The 16,429-nt window shown below is 50.4% G+C and overlaps 1 protein-coding gene across 1 annotated transcript in view; it reads left to right on the forward strand.

The window, feature by feature from the left end:
• The first annotated feature begins 1,095 nt into the window (after positions 1 to 1,095).
• The window catches only part of PTPN5 (protein tyrosine phosphatase non-receptor type 5), a 33,498-nt gene continuing 18,164 nt past the window's right edge, over positions 1,096 to 16,429 (forward strand). Inside the window, exon 1 of the mRNA XM_022583774.3 lies at positions 1,096 to 1,269. Coding sequence (XP_022439482.1) covers positions 1,245 to 1,269 — 25 coding nt within the window. The 5' untranslated portion in view covers positions 1,096 to 1,244. The remainder of the gene's footprint in view (positions 1,270 to 16,429) is intronic.

Consider the following 16,429-nt stretch of genomic DNA (forward strand, 5'->3'; position numbering starts at 1 on the left):
TGCCAATTTCAGAAATCAGATGCTGTTGGTTTGAGCTGAAATGTTGGAATTTATTGGAAGGATACTGGGGCATCTTATGGCCTTAACAGAAATTTTGCCCAATCAAGACTCAAGATGGGCCGGAATGAAGTAGCTCCAAGACCCTTGGCAGCAGATGTTTTTGGACCTTCTCTCCAGGACACGGTGGCTACCGTGATTCAGCCCCCAGAATGCATTTTAAAAGTGCAGAGGAGAGGATCTGATTGGCCCAGCCTAGTTGGTTTGTCCAGCCCTGGATCAGTCAGCTACTGCCAGGGGTCAGACACGAAGGGCAGGCAGAGCCACTGGAGCCCACACCTGCACGGCAGGCTATTCCCAAAGCAGGGGAAGCCCTGAGAGCAACGCAGTTACCCTCAGGATATGTCAAAGTGCAGACACTGTCTGGGGTCTGACTAATCTCCAGCAACCTTTTTCCCAGCTTACTGGGTAAAGGAGAAAAACTAGTCCCCAGCATAGTCCTGGAAGGTGCCCTGATGAGCTAGAAAGAGGGTTTTCTGAGTTCGAAAAGAAATAGAACATTTAGAAAATGCATATACATATACAGCTACTTTTTCTAGCTATTTCCAGAGAAGAGTTTTGCATACCACTTTTTACTGCCTGAGGCACAGGGAATGTGCAGATGTGGGGAGCTGGACACACCGTATGTTACCCAGATCCCTCTTGCTCACCCATGGTTCAAACCCACAGGAACTAGGAGGCAGAATGGCACAGCAGTGAAAGTGTGAGCCTGGAGTCCTAGACTGTAATTTCGTACCCAGCTCTACCCTAATGAGCTGTGTGACCTGAGGCAGGTTACTTGACTTCTCTGAGCCAGTGGAATGATCCCTAATTCATGGGGCCCTGATGAAGATTCAGTGTGATAAAGTTTGTAAAGTGCTTTGAACGTAGTAAGCCCTCCTTCTGTGGCAGAGATGATGGTGCTGATGGTGGTTTTAGAGATGTTGCTGGTGGTTATTCCACCTGTAAAATTCTGCTTCTGCCTCTGCAGCTTGACCCCTCTGTAGGTTGATCTTTTCCTCCGGTCCCCCTAATGGGGCAGGGTTATTCCAAGGGACACAGTGCAAGAAAGAAAGGCTTTTTCTCTTTGCTCAGGGTTTTGTCTTGATCCCAGCTCAACAGCCTCATCTCACATTTTTCATTCTGCTGCAGGAGTGAGAGAGAGAGAGAACCACACTGCTGATGACTCCGAGGGAGGAGCCCTGGACATGTGCTGCAGCGAGAGGCTGCCGGGTGAGTCTTCCCAGCACCAGGTCCCCCAGAGCGGCAAATGGAGGAAGAGAGCTCCGGATGGCACTGGGGCTGGAGGAAAGCCTGGGTGGCTGTGAATTTGCTTTAGAGGAGTGACTCAGCTGGTCTGTAGGTCTTCGTTTCAATGAGGATTTGTTTTTCTAATCCCTGATGTCTTTCTGACCTGTTATCATTTGGAGCTGCTGTAGACTCATCTGGAGGGAAGAAGAGGCAGCTGAGGGTGTGCGGGGAGGGTGGAGAGAAGGGTGAAGAGCTGGGGAGTCCAGGCTTGATCAGGACATGACCACTGGCCGGCGGTGTGCTGGGCAGATTTCGAAAGGTAAGATTAGGAAACACAGCCTGACCATGGCATGAGCCAAGGGTGGGGTGGACGAAGTGGAGAAAATCCCTGACAGCCCTGAGGAGAAGCCTGGCTGTGAATGTCAGATTGTGCTGCTTGAGTCTGGTTGACCACACTTGAACCACGGGCCATTGCTCTCGCCACAGAAACATTACCAAGGCACTCCTGCCCGTGGAGAAGCAGCATGTCCAGTTGTAGACCAAATACCCAAGTCAGGATTAACAGCCTTGGAAGGAATGAAGGAAGGAAGGTGGGGGAAACTTTTTTGTGTTTTTTCCTTTTATAAAAGTTTTTATTGTTTTTTTTTCCCTCCTTATAACAAATATCCATTGTAGAAATATTAGAAAATAAAGACAAGAGAAAAAGAAAAATCACCATAATCCTGTAACACTACACACATTTTCACATCTCCCTTTCCAAACCTTTTTGTTAAGAAATAACCAATTCTGAATTCTAATTTTGAACTCTCAAACCTGTAGCTTGTCAGAAACCTCATGATTGGCAAGGAACCTTAGAGTGTCGAGTCTTCAGTGACCCTCTTTAAGACAGACAGGGAAAACAACTCGGTGTGACTCTAAAGCCATGACTCTTTAAAATAAGTGGTTGTTTTTTCACCCCATGAGCAGTTGCCCCAGCTACGGATGAAGTTCCTCCAGTCTCCCACTGAGCATTGAGCCCTTCAGTATAATTCTCACCTTATCCAGTAGGGGGTGCCATTGCTCAAAACACTTAGGACGGCCTGTTGAGATGGGCTAGGATGGGTGCCACTGCACCAGTGTCGTTGTGGGACCCAAAACAGCTAGCTTGAGGACTAGACTTCTCCAAAGGGATGTAAGAGCTGTCTGCAAACATCTGAAAGGCTGTCTTGTGAAGGGGACGGCATATTCATTCTGTGTGTGTCTTATGAAGAGGGCATAAATCCAATACATAGAAATTTAAAAGAGGCCTGTTGGCCCACGGGATGCAGAACTTTCTTTCTGACTCTAAAAATAGTCCAGTCATTGAACTTGATAATGCAGGAGAAAATGAGTGTTCCATCACTGGAGGTATTCAAGTATTGTCTGGATAGACACTGGAGAGGAAATTTCCACAGTGGGTGAGAGGTCGAGGTGACAGCGCAAGTCCCTTTCAGCTATTAAACAGTTCTGTGATTCAGATATGAGTCATAGAATTCAGAGATGATTCTACAACCAGGGATGGCCCCAGTGGCTAGAAAAAGATCCACAGAAAATAGGACACCGTGTATAGGAATCCAGAGAGTAGCATGGTGTGGAGGAAAGAGCATGGGGTCTGGTCTTGGAGTCTGGCTGTTCTGCACACAGGCTGTGTGTTTATGGACAAGTCATGTAACCCACTGGTCCTGCAGTCCTTTATTTGCAAATGGAAACAGCAACAGTATGAACATTTATCCTCACAAGGAAAATAAATGTAATCACACAAGCATTCATTCAACAAATGCTTATTGAGCATGTACTATGTGTCAGGTGCTATACTAGGTGCTAGGGATATAGTGGTGAGTATGACAGACAAGGTCCCTGCCCTGCTTTGAGCTGCTTCTGGAAAATGGGATGAAGCCACCGCAGAGAGGCTACAGTAATAAGTGTGATTTGTTTAATTCCAACCTTCTCTCCCATTCCTCCCCAAAAGCCAACAACCAGAATAGAATCAAAGAGGAGTATTGGTCATCTCCGCTGGACCTGGCACATTGCCTACCTTGTGCCAGGCACTGTGCTAAATGCTTTCACATGTATGCAAAGGTGCAGTAGCACCGGCAGGTTATCTGAGAATTCAGCTCATTTCTGATACTGTCTCCCAGGAGATAGCATCAGATTCCACAGGTAAAGGGCTCAATCCCACAAGTCTGCCCTCTACTTCAGACGCCAGTTGCAAGCCCAGGTTGTTACCTGCAGTTCTGACCGACTGGCTATATATCAGAGGTTCCCACAACCCTCTCCTCAGGTTCAATTAATGTGCTAGAAAGGCTCACAAAACTCAGAGAAACATTTTAGTCACTAGATTACCAGTTTATTTTAAAAGGCTATTAAAGGATATAGATGACCATCCAGTTGGAAGAGATGCGTAGGGCAAGGCAAGGGGCGCGGAGCCCCCATACCCTCTCCCAGCACCACTCTCCCCACCTCTCCATGCGCTCACCCGGAAGCTCTCCAGGTCCCGTCCTTTGGGATGTTTCTGGAGGCTTTATTACATAAACATCGTGGATTAAATCATTGGCCATTGGCGAATGATTCAACCCCCAGCCCCTCTCCCTGGAGGTCGGGTCTGGGACTGGAGCGTTCCAGTGCTCTAATCACGTGGTTGGTTCTCCTGGCAACCAGCCCCCACCCTTGGGTGGGATCCAAAAGTCACCTTCCCTGAAACATTTTCAGGAACTAAGGACAAGAGACCAAATATGATCCCACTGCTCTAGTAGCTCAGGAAATTCCAAAGACTTTGGGAGCTTTGAATTAGGAACTGTGGCTGAAGACCAAATATATATGAGAGATATATATTTTGGTCATCTGAATGACGAATTATATATTTCTGATAAATCATAATATCACAACATATATCTCATGCAATCCTCTCTGCTACCCTAGGAAGTCGGTATTATTTGCTATCGCCATCTCATAGAAGAAAGGACCAAGGTCCAGGGAAGTTGGAGGGTCTGTCCGGGTTCATCCAGTGTTCAGTAGAGTGAGGAGTCCCTCCAGGCAGTTTCCTTCCAGAGCCCAGGCTCCTGGCCGCTACCCCATTCTGCCTTCCTTGTCGCCATTGAGCCATTATGATCTCCTGGCACCCTGTGGACTGAGGCAGGAAGAACTAAGGTATGTCTGTCCCCAGGGAGGAGTTTGGAGGAGTTGGGCGATGTCACTGTGCCTGTCCCTATCTGTGTCCTTCCTCTGGAAAGCCCGCCTGCCAGGGGCCAGGCAAGTTATATGCCCTTCTAGGCACCCATGACGCCGTCTTCATATGATACTGAAATAACTTTTTGTCTGTTTCCTCCATGGGACCGTGAGCTCTTTGAAGGCAACTACCTCTCTATTCCATCCTCCATGGCAACGTTCATTCACTCATTTCTTCATCCATTTACTCAGTATTCACTGACCACTTCCATGTGTTGGGCACTCTGTAAGCACTGGAGTTTCAACAATGAAGCAACCTGAGAAAATTTCCCACCCTTACAGGGCAGTATTGTGCCCTAGTTAAGAGCAGGCATCCTGGACCCAGGCGTAGCTCCACCATTTACCGTTGGGGTGATCCTGGGCAAGCTACTTAACCTCTCTGCCTTCCATTTACAAAATGGCAAGAATAACATTCACTACCATGTACGGTTGTTGGAGGATTAAATGGAGCTCAGAACAATGCCTGGAATGTGGCAAATGACATAGGCATTTCCTATTAAGGGAAAGACAGGCAATAAATAGGTAAAATATATAGTATAGCAGATGGTGGTAAGTGCTGTGGAGAGAATTAAAGCCAAAAAGGGGGAGGTGGGAAAGGACCGGGACTGGGTGGCCGGGGGCGGGGGGCGGGGGGATGGTTGGCATTGTAAATAGGGTGGTCCTGGAACCTGGTAAGGAGTAGACTTCCACAGTGTTCGTCAGCCAAAACCACCAACCTAAGCTGCACCTTGGACATAAAAGGAGATGGAGGCATACAGGCCCAGAGACCTGGGGCGTTGGGCCTTTAGAATGAGCCCATGGACACTGCAAGCAGTTGCATAATGATGATGTAAAAATACAGCCCTCGAGTAATCTCTCCCCCTCCCAGCTGTCTTCCCCACTGGGCGAGACTAAGAGGCAAGGCAGAGTGAGGACCAGCCATGCCTGGGTGACTCACTCATTCCCACAGGAGCTGCCAGGCGGGGGGCGACATGGCCAACACTCCCGGGGCCGCGGTCACCCAGACCCTAGCCAGCGTCATCCAGTCCTCCCAGACTGAGATTTCTGGGTGAAAACATCCTCAGGCATCGCCGACACCTGCAGGCAGCCCACAGCTGCCCCCGGGGCAGGCATGCTCACTCGCACGCCCGGAGGCGTTCCACACAGGCGCACACACACTCATGTCTGCTGTCACTTGTCACGGCCTCGTGCTCACGTATGCATGTGCACACACCCACACGCAGTCCCCTGGGCACGTGCAGCTCCCGCACCTATGAGTCTTCTTCCTCTTGCACACCCAGGACCTCTTAACTCCATCACCCTGTCATCTACCCCTTTCCGCTAGAGATGCTTCTTATAGATGGACACGCTTGTTCTCTGTTTCCTCTTTAGGTCTCATTCTTTCCTGCAACGACGCCCCCTTCTCCTGCACATGCAGATAAGCAGGCACATTCCTGCCCTCCCTCACTGCACGCAGTTCCTAGGTACTGTGGTGGGCACCGGTGTATCTCCAGGTCCGTGCACGGGCATACACAGGTTTCTCCTCTTGCGTGCGCACGCGCTTTTTCACGTGCTCACCCTCCTTTGCTCTTGCACTCCCCCTCACTTGCTCACTTCCTCCCTCATTTTCTTGCTCACAGTCACCCAAACACATTTAAACATTCAAACTCACACTCTCTCCCCTTCTGTGTGTAGGTGTTCACATTTGCGAGAAAGCAGGCAACCCTGCTGATGCTGGGACCTCTGCTCCTGCCCGAATAGCACCAGTGCAGGCCTAGCCTGGGACCAGCAGCTTCCTCAGGGATACAGGGCAGGGGAAGGAGGTGAATAAGGCAACAGCAGGTGCTGGTGATGGCATGACGTCACCACGTTGCTCACAGCGTCTCCAGTGGGCAGGTTCATGAGCAGGCCTGCTCCTAATGTTTGCAGGGACCAAGGTCAGACTGCCGTTGGGGCCCCTCGTGGGGCACCACCCCCTGCTCAGTCCTGCACTGGGAGGGCCCTCGTCTGAATGCATGGGGGCACGTCAGTCTGTGCATGCAAGTATGGTTCACACTCCACCCTGCTAGCTGACACTTGGCCACCCCTCAGACCCAAATATACCCCCGGGGAAGACCACGTCCCTGCTCAGAAGCGTGTACGTGCATTCATGAAGGCTTCAGGCCATTCGGGCAGAGAGTTCTGGAGTCCTCGTAACCAGAGCATGGCCTGGAAAGCGGGGCGTGGGCACACGTCCTGGGCCCTGGGGGCCTCTTGCTCCATGGGGAGTGGCATGGCCAGAGGAGAGGGAGCCCAGGGGCCAGATCTAAGGACCACACTGCTTTGGGGAATAAGGTGCTCCCAAAGGCCTCCTACAGCCGGCAGCTGGTTGGAGCCATGGCAGTCCCCGCCACCCTGAGATTTAAGTGTGTTATGATCAGCTGGGTCTATGCAAGGCTGTGAGTAGCCACCGAAGGCCTGAGTAGGTCATTGCCCCTTTGGTAGGAACAGCTGACTTCTCCACACCTTAAGTCCTGGTGCTTTGAAGGCTACCCCCAGCCCAGCCCTAGGCTCCGTACCATCATGGATATCAGATGGACCCTCCTCTGAGGAGGTCAAAGTCTAGGTCTCAGCAAGAGACCGCTGTCCATCCTGGGTGGTCTTTTATATAGTAAAGGCAAGGCCTGTACTGAGGAAATCTTTGTCATCGTAATCATGCAGTGACTACCCCTGGTCATCAGGGAGAGTCAGGCCATAGCTTTCACAGCCGTCCCACCATGACATGGATGAGGTCTTTGCCAGAAGCCAACAAGGGCTGATTGAAAAGGCAGCCTGACACTGTTATTGATTCAGCAAGCGTTTATTGAACATCCACTTTGTGCCCAGTGCTGTACCAGGTACTGATGATACAGTGAATAGCAGGAGAGACCTGGTCCCTGCTCTCAGGAGGACAGGGTACCATGGAAGTGTGCAACAATAACATTACGTTATCTTGGGCGGGTTCGGCTGGGGGGGGGCAGTCAGGGAAGGCTTCCTGGAGGAAGTGGCCTTTAAACTGTGACCTAAAGGATGAGTAGGGTCCTGACTCATGTCTTGAGGAACCAGCTATCAAAGCATCTTAAGGAATAGGTTAACCTCAGAATGGGCCTTATCCCCCACCTGCTAATGCTTGTTCTCACAGAGCCCCCTGATCTGGTGCCTGGTACTGGTTCAGATGGTCTGGGACCAGGTGCAGGAGCCCAGATGGACAAACGTAGAGAAGACAGACTTGGAAACGGTATCATTACTGAGATGTCACTTGTGCCCATCAACGCTCAGCAGCTTAGGTGCTGTTGACTTTTAGTTCTTTAATTGATGGCTCTGTTTTCATTCGGGACTTTTAATGCATTGAGGGGTGTTTATGTGGCCAATGGTACTATGAATTGTCTTTGAGACTTTCGGATAGAAATTAAAGAAAGGCAAGCAACACCATCCTGATGTGCTGAGAACCCTAATTTAGAGAGTAGTCCGTAACGATACCACTGTATTGAGAAGAAATGTACCAACCCAGGTACTCACTGATCAGCGATGGTAGCGGTTAACTGTCCTCAGACACCAGGACAGATATGGAGGCAGGAGCCCATCTAGCTGGGTCTTGGGGTCCTGGAGGGGCAGTCAGACCTGGGTTCCAATCTCAGCTCTGCTGCTGACCAGCAGCTTGATCTCAGGTAAATAGTCTGACCACTTTGAGCTCCAAATTCTTCACTGCAAAATGAGGGTGATAATAAGATCTTCACAGACATTTTGGGAGGTTTAAATAAGCTGATGTGTGTGAAATGCGTATTACACAGTGCTCCATAAATGGTAGCTAATAATGATGGTGATGATTTTGCCAGGATGTGGAGTATAAACAACAACCAAAAAAACCTGTACATGTTCCCAGGCATCAAGGGCCCAGGCATCAAGTCCCAGGCCAGACCTTCAGACGTGGAGTGGATAATATGGGTCTGTGGCTCTTTCATGACTCCCCACCACATGCCACCACAGACACATAGAGGAGTGTTGTTTACTTGTAAAGTCAGGTGGGAGGAGGAGCCAGACTTGCTGGAGAGGCCAATCATCCATTTTCCTGTATAGAAACAGTTCTGACATTCCTGGGAGTTGCCTGGATGTATGATGAAACTACAAAGAGAGTCTGTGCAACTGGAAAAAAGAGGCCATCTGGTTCAGTCCCGTGCCTCCACCCAGGTTGATGCTCAAGCCCTTTCAGACAAATGGGCATCATTGTATAACTAAGATATGCAGTGACACATGCTGTCACCTTTCTCCTTGACTTGGCCCGGGGACTAAATACCCCAACTCCCAGGAACTTCTTTACACCTTAAAAACAAACAAACAAAAACAACAACCTCTTTCCTTCCATTTAAGCTCATTTCTTCTTTTCAAGTCTCAGGATGTGCTCTGTTTATCTATTGCTGCCTAACTGTCTCAAAACTTACTGACTGAAAACAACCACCATTTTATTTGTTTATGATTCAGAGGGTCATGAGGGGCTCAGCTGGGGGGTTCTTCTGTTCCCTGTGGCTTCAACTGAGGTCATTCACTCAGCTGTGTTCACCTGGTGCTGGGCTGGAATAGAAGGTCCAAGAAAGCTTTTCTTACATGTCTGGCACCTTGGTGTGAATACCAGGAAAGGGGGATCACTAGGGCACCCTGGAGGCTGTCTACCATACTGCTTAAGAGTTGCATCCTTGAAATTCAAAAAGGCATATTCTCAGGATATTCCTGTACAGTTGTCCCTCCGTATCTGCAGGGGATTAACTGCAGGATTCCCCACGGATACTAAAATCCACCGATGCTCAAGTCCCATATGTGAAATGGTATACTACAGTTGGCCCTCCATATCCACAGCTGTGGAAGCCGCAGATACAGAGAGCCAACTGTATACAGAATGGTGGGGGGAAAAATCCACCCACAGAGAGAGAAAAAAATACCAGAAAATATACCTAAAGGAAACCAGTGCCTTTCTCAGTGTGGTAGGATCATGGATGACTTGGGGTTCATTTATGCTTTTATGGGTTTTTTTCCCTCATATTTTCCAAAATCATTTTTAAAAGATTGGCCATCTGGGACTTCCCTGGCGATCTGGTGGTTAAGACCCCGCACTTCCACTGCAGGGGTGTGGGTTCGATCCCTGGTCGGGGAGCTAAGATCCTGCATGCTGCGTGGCGTGGCCAAAAAAAAAAAAAAAAAAAAGATTGGCCATCGGGAAATATTTATTAATCCTCGCCAGGCAAGAGTGGTAGCTGGGGATCATGGGGGCCCCCTGGGGTGAGTCACCTCCCTCCAGGTTGGGTTGCTCAGCAGGGCAGGCACAGAGTTGGGTGCTGGCCCAACCCCAGGGATCTTAATGGGGGCTGGTTAATCCTTTGGGGGCATCGGTGGAGACAGTCACCAAGGCATGGAATCCCTCCCCCCACCCCACAGAAAGCCAACGAAATGACTCACGTCATGTCATGTTGGTGAACCAGTTCAGAGAAGGGGAGACTCGGGGGTCCTTGACAGGCAGCTCTGTTTCACTAAGTCCATGAGTCCTTCAGTGGGTGTCCGTTCCCAGGGCAGGAGGAACAAGTTCTCGCTCTGTAATTCTCCCAGTTCCAGGACACAGACGGGATGGAGGGCCCTCTGCTTTCGTTCATTCTTTCCCCATTGGACCTTGGCCCCCCCTCCAACTCAACTGGTTTTGTTTTTACCTGGGGGAGGAGGGGGTAGTGACTGGTGGTAGGTTCAGAGCTGTCAGTCATACTCCTCTGTGGCCTTGCTTTCTTCACGGGTCCCCGCAGTGCCCCTCTCTGGTTTCATTCACTGATTTTTTCTCTTTTGTCTCCCACCGCCAGGTCCCTTCTCCCCACAGTTAGTGTGTTCTAACGTGTTTAAGGTGTATTTTGTGCATTTCTGTGTGCTCTTGCAGAATGAGTGGCAATACGTCGCGTGTATATATTTTTAAAATTTGTGCCTATTGTGTTGTGTTCGGTCTCATTCTTTTCGCTCAGCCGTGTTTCTGAGGTCCTTCCATGGTGCCATATGTCCTCTGATCCTTTGCTTCTAAGGGCTGCAGAGTATTCCCCAGTGTGTCCCTGGACACGGCCTACCAGCTTCCCCAAGTGATGGGAATGTAGGTGCCCCACTCCTCCCACCCCACCGCAGATAGCACAGGAGGGAGCTTCGGCTTACAGCTTATGTGTTTCCTAGGACTAGGTAAGAATTTTTTGGAGCAGAAGCACGCATTTCCAGAGTTTTCTACTTCCCAGATTGGTTCCAACAGAGGATCTGGAACACAGAGAACCAGGAGGAAATGGTGTGGGTGGTAGTTGGGGAGATATGCAGGGGACAGAGCATGCTGGGCCTTTATTGATGGCCATGCCAGGGATTTTGGCCTTTATTCTAAGAACAAGGGGAAGCCATTGAACGAAACTAAAGCAGGGGCTCAGATTTGTTTTTTTAAAAAAGGCAACTGTGGATCTTTAGCCTTAGAAGGGCCCTTAAAGACCCCTAGGCACACTCTGAATTTACAGAAGGCCTCTGAGGCCCATAAAGGCAGTGAGATGCCCAGGGTCACACAGCCCACTCCTCACAGAGCTAGAACTGCTACCCAGGCCTCTTGACACTGCCAGTGTTGTGAGCCTCCCCAGTTACTGAGGGCAACAGCCCCTGGAGGGTTGGAATTTGTCAGCACATCTGTCCTGGGGGGTCTTGGTTGGCTCTTGCTCACCTCCTATCCCCTGGACTTTCCTAGACCTCTGAGAGCATTTACCAGGACCCACGAAGCAACCCCAAACCAGGACCCAGCCTTCTGCTGTCAGGGAGGGAGGCCTCAGACGTTCAGATACCCACAGGCAGCCCGTGTGAAACATCCCATGCTGGCTTAATGAGTGAAAACTGAACCAGAGGGTTAAAGACATGTGTGCCAATCCTGATTCTGCCTCTTACTCTCTGGACCTCAGTTTCCTCATCTGTAAAATGGGAGGGTGGAGCAAGAGGCTCTCCCAATTCTGTCCCTCCCTCCCCACATGTTTGGGCTTAAGTCTCAGGCACTAGGGACCTCTGGTACCCACTGCCCAGGGCCTCTCCGTTGGTTATTTTAGTTCTCACCGTGGGCTGGGGGGAGGGGGTAGCTGCACCCTCAGAGTTTCATTGACCCTTTTCGCCCTTGTACTTCTGGGCCTTCGCTCCAGAGAGGCACAAAGAACTGAGCCTTTGTTTGCAGCAACAAAGCTGTTTGCAATTTCAGATAGAACCATTTTATTATATCCCATCCAAAGAGTACTTGAGTTGCCTTTTGTTTTGAAAGCTTGTTAGCATTTCAGATTTAATTAACTGAGAGAGCAAAGCTGCCCCACTTCCTCCACCCCCGGCCCATGCCCACTCCATCCACTGACCCCAGGTGCCAGTCGGCAGCCTCAAAGCCCTCGCCCACGTGGGGGCAGGGCACCCACTGTCCTCCTGAGGGGCTCAGCTTGCAGATGAAAGGGACCTGGTCCTGTTGCCTGTCCCTCATGCTCCCCCCACTCCCCTCTTCCCTCTCCTCTCTCAATTCTGCTGCTGTTTACTGAGCGTTCACCATGCGCCAGGCACCAGGCTAAGCACTGGGTATTTTTTACCTTATGGCATCCTCAGACCCCAGCCAGCGAGGCTTAGTGGATCTGTTGTCCAGAGGAGAGATTGAGTCACTTCCCCAAGGTCACACAGGTAGTAAATGGCACAGTCGGGCTTCAAAGCTAAGTCTGGGTGACTCCAGAGCTTTGGCTAGGAGCCCCCCCCAAGGAGCTTCCTCCCCAGAAACAAGGCACTCGTAGGGACAGCAAGAGCTGCAGTGCTGACTGGATAGGGCCGGGTCCTAGAGATCGTTCTTGTTACAGATGTACCTCCTTTTATTGCGCTTCGCTTGATTGCGCTTCACAGATACTGCGGTTTTCACAAACTGAAGGTTTGTGGCAACCCTGCGTTGAGCAAGTCTGTCGGCACCATTTTTCCAATAGTGTCTTTTTAAATGCAGGTGTGTACATTGTTCTTTTAGACATAATGCTACTGCATACTTAATAGACTACAGTAGAGTACAGACGGAACTTTTGTATGGACTGGGAAACCGAAAATTTCGTGTGACTTGCTTTATTGCGGCATTTGCTTTATTGCAGCGGCCTGGAACCAAACCAGTAGTGTCTCTGGTGTACCTGGAAATCTGCCTCCCAAGAGCATCCACACACTGGTCCTATTCTCAGCTCTTGACGTGCCCCCTTCCCTAGCACAGCCCCTCAGGTGTCTGCAGACAGGCCCCCCTCCATCCCCACAGCGAGGCAAGAGCAGTAATCCTATAAACAAGTGTCCGTGTCTAAGGGTGGGGTTTCAGACGCAGTGTTGGGCTGTGGAGCCCAGCACCATCTCCCACAGAGATGATGCTGTACTTGTGAACACATGGAGGGTCAGGAGTGTTGGAGATTTCTTCAAGATGCTGTGGTGTGGAGAGCTGATCACCTGAGCTAGTCTCATCTGGTGGGTTGGTTAACGGTATGGGCTCTGGCCGCAGGCTGCCCGGGTTCTAGTCTTAGCTTCTGCCTATTGTTAGCTGACTTGGCCAAGCGACTTAACGCCCGTGTGCCTCAGTTACTTCATCTGTAAAATGGGAGTAAGAGCAGTACCTTCTAGCATTGTTGTGAGGATTAAATGGGTTAATATACGTGAAGCACTTAGTGAGCGCTCAGTACGTGTTAGCCCTCAGTGGTCCTGGCTCTACGTTTGGCTGACTGTTGACCTACAGCAAGCCACTTTCCCTCTCGGCCTCAGTTTCCCCATCTGAGAAACCAGCAGACTAGACCAGATGCCCCTCAAGGCTGGTCTGACTCTGCCCATCAGTGGTTCCAGAAGCCCGGGCAGGACTGAGTGTGATGTTCTGTTGGTCAGCGCCCCCATGGCTACGTGGGCATGGTGGGGAGGTCCCTCCCGGCCACGTTTGGGAAGAGAAGAAAAGCTGAATGGGACAAGAGCTCCCTCCTCATGTAAACAGAAGCAGGCCAGCCTTCCGGTTCCAGTTCCGCGGCTGGCAGCTCCAAGGATGAGTCACCAACAGGAACAGCCATGTTCTCAGGCTCGGGCGGGGCCGGCCCCGGGGCACACCATGGCTGCAGAGTTTAATGGTGGGATTTGGGTGCCAGGTGACGGGAGAGGGATCGTGGTGTTTCCACATGCCCAAGGTAAACCCTCAAGGCCACTTGCCTGCGTGCCTTACCCAGGGCCCCTAGAGCTCTGGCCCAGGATGCAGAGCTCCTGCCTTCCAGTGTTCCTTCCTTTCATAAGATACGGCCTTTGAGGAGCCGGGATCTGGCACAAAAGCTGCACCGCCACCCCCATGCAGCTGGTTAGGGTTCAAGGATCCCCAGACACAGGGACTCCCTCCCTCCCAGGTTCTCATCATCTCCCTGCCTTTGCCGCAGTGACCTCTCCTGAGAAGCAGTTTGGCAAAGCGGAAAGACCACTTGGCGTCAGGAAGGCCTGGGTTTGCATCTCGGGTCTGCACGTACTTGGGCAAGCCACTGAACCTCGCTCAGCCCGATTTCCATGCCTGGAAAATCCCTTTCACCCCATGCAGGAAGCAGGCCCGAGAGGAGCCCAGTGTTCTGTCACTGTCAGCAAGCTGCCTCTGAGTCAGGGCTTCGTGCATGGCAAAGCAGCTACCTTGCTGTGAACTATTGAAAAGCCGGTCCTTGACACAAGCAGCCTCCTCTCACCGGCAAAACGGGGCTGATGACGCCAATGTCTGCCTCACAGAGAAGCAAAAGGAACTGCGTGCGCACAAGCGCTTTGGGAGCTGCACAGGGCCTACCCAAGAGATCTGGCATTCTCATTCCGGAGCAAGATAGTGAGTGGAAGGGTGGGCAGGGTGAGGAGAAGGGCTGGCGTGATCTCTAGGAGCAGGACCTGGAGGACAAAGGACAAAGGAGCCCAGGACCTCTGTTGTCCATGAGGGCGGGCACTGTGTTGTTCACTGCTGTATCCACAGAGCCTAGCCTGGTGCTTGGCAAAGTATTGATATATAATCGGTGCTCAATAAATGTGTCGGACTCACACATGAATGAGCAGAGACTAAAATCAGCCCAGTTCTCTACCTCCCCACTTCTACCACCTGATCACAGACCTCTGCTCCCCGCCCCTGAGATCACGGGTTCTTAACCTGAGGTCCGTGGATCCCCTCCAGAATTACAGGCAGAATATAGTGTGTGTGAGAAGAAGGATCTTCCTGAGTAAAGAAATGTTAGATTTCTGCCCAGAAAAGCTTTTAAATAAACCCTGCTCTGAAAGGTAGGCATCTACCAGGCACTCAGTTGGACTCATCCAGCCTCCAGGGCTGCCAGATACCCTGTGGGTTTAAAATCAAAAAACAGCTTCCACCCTTGTCTCTGAGAGGTGCATACAGGGCCCCGCCAGCCTGCAGTTTTTCTTCTGCCCCCTTAAGGTGCCAGGCTGTTAACCTGCCATCTTTCATATGCAAAAGTGATGTCAGGGGGCCTGTCTTCTGAGTGGCTGCTCTCTGGCTGGGTGGGTCTCACAGAGACTTGCACTCACAATCTCTCCCAGTCCCCCCACATGCCATTTAGGTGGGACAGGTGAAAGTCGGGGTCCTGAACCTGGGAATATTAAGCAGGCCTCATAATATCTGAACTCAGAACAGTGCCCTCTTTTTAAAACTATTTTTCCTCACTACAAATAAATATATGTATATACATATATATTTATCTCTATACGTATGTGCCTATTTACTTATTGGAGGAAATTTAGAATCTATAAACAGGGACTTCTCTGGTGGTGCAGTGGTTAAGAATCCGCCTGCCAGTGCAGGGGACATAGGTTCGATCCCTGGTCCGGGAAGATCCCACATGCCGTGGAGCAGCTAAGCCCGTGCGCCCCAACTACTGCACCTGCGCTCTAGAGCCTGTGAGCCACAACTACTGAGCCTGCGCACCACAACTACTGAAGCCCGTGTGCCTAGAGCCCGTGCTTCTCAACAAGAGAAGCCACTGCAATGAGAAGCCCGTGCATGGCAACAAAGAGTAGCCCCGCTCGCCTCAACTAGATAAAGCCTGTGCACAGCAATGAAGACCTAACACAGCCAAAAATAAAAATAAAGAATATGTAAACAATGAAAAAAATCACTCTACTCTCACCCTCCTCCAAAGAACTATTGTTACTACTACCTGTCTTCTGTTCTTCCCATTTACCGTGTATGATGTTCATTAAACACTTCCTGTGTGCCCGGCGTCCAGTGTGCTGCACGCTTTCCAAGCACCACTTGAGTTAGCCTCTCGTCTTTCATCGGGGATTCTCCACCTTTTTATATACTTTCTTAATTTTTAAGGCCAAGGAGAGCAGACTGTTTTGTAACCTTGCCTTTCTCACTCCACACCATCGAAATTTCTTTCCCCATTATTAAATATTTATCTACAGAGTCATTACTAACGGCAGCATGATGACGTTTTATTGCAGGCAGGTTCCAGGCTTCTCAGACTGGGGTGCATGTACCCCTGAGGGTAAAGCCACAGGATAAATGTAGAACATTTTCCTGAAGCATAAATTTGATTCCAAGCTTTGGGAGGAAAAAAGAAAACATTATTTTAAGATCAAAACAAGCACAGATATGCCATAGAATAGAATAAAGAACACCCATGAATTTTCAAACAAGGCAGCAAAATCCAGGATCATGTGACTTGCTGTTTTTCACCAAAGACCCATGTCCCCTCTGCTCTAAGGATGGGAGAAACATCTAAGAAGCACTGTGTTCTCCCTCTTCTTACAGATAAGGAAACTGAGACCCAGGGGGGAGAAAGGATTGCCCAAAGTCCACAGTGTGTGTTACGAGCCAAGCCAGGTGGCCCCTGAGCTGTACCCCTCCTACCTGTCCGTATTTGCCGTC

Source organism: Delphinapterus leucas, chromosome 7 (assembly GCF_059928025.1).
Source record: "Delphinapterus leucas isolate spDelLeu-1000000601 "Yukka" chromosome 7, BTC_Dleu_Yukka2, whole genome shotgun sequence".
NCBI lineage: Eukaryota > Metazoa > Chordata > Mammalia > Artiodactyla > Monodontidae > Delphinapterus > Delphinapterus leucas.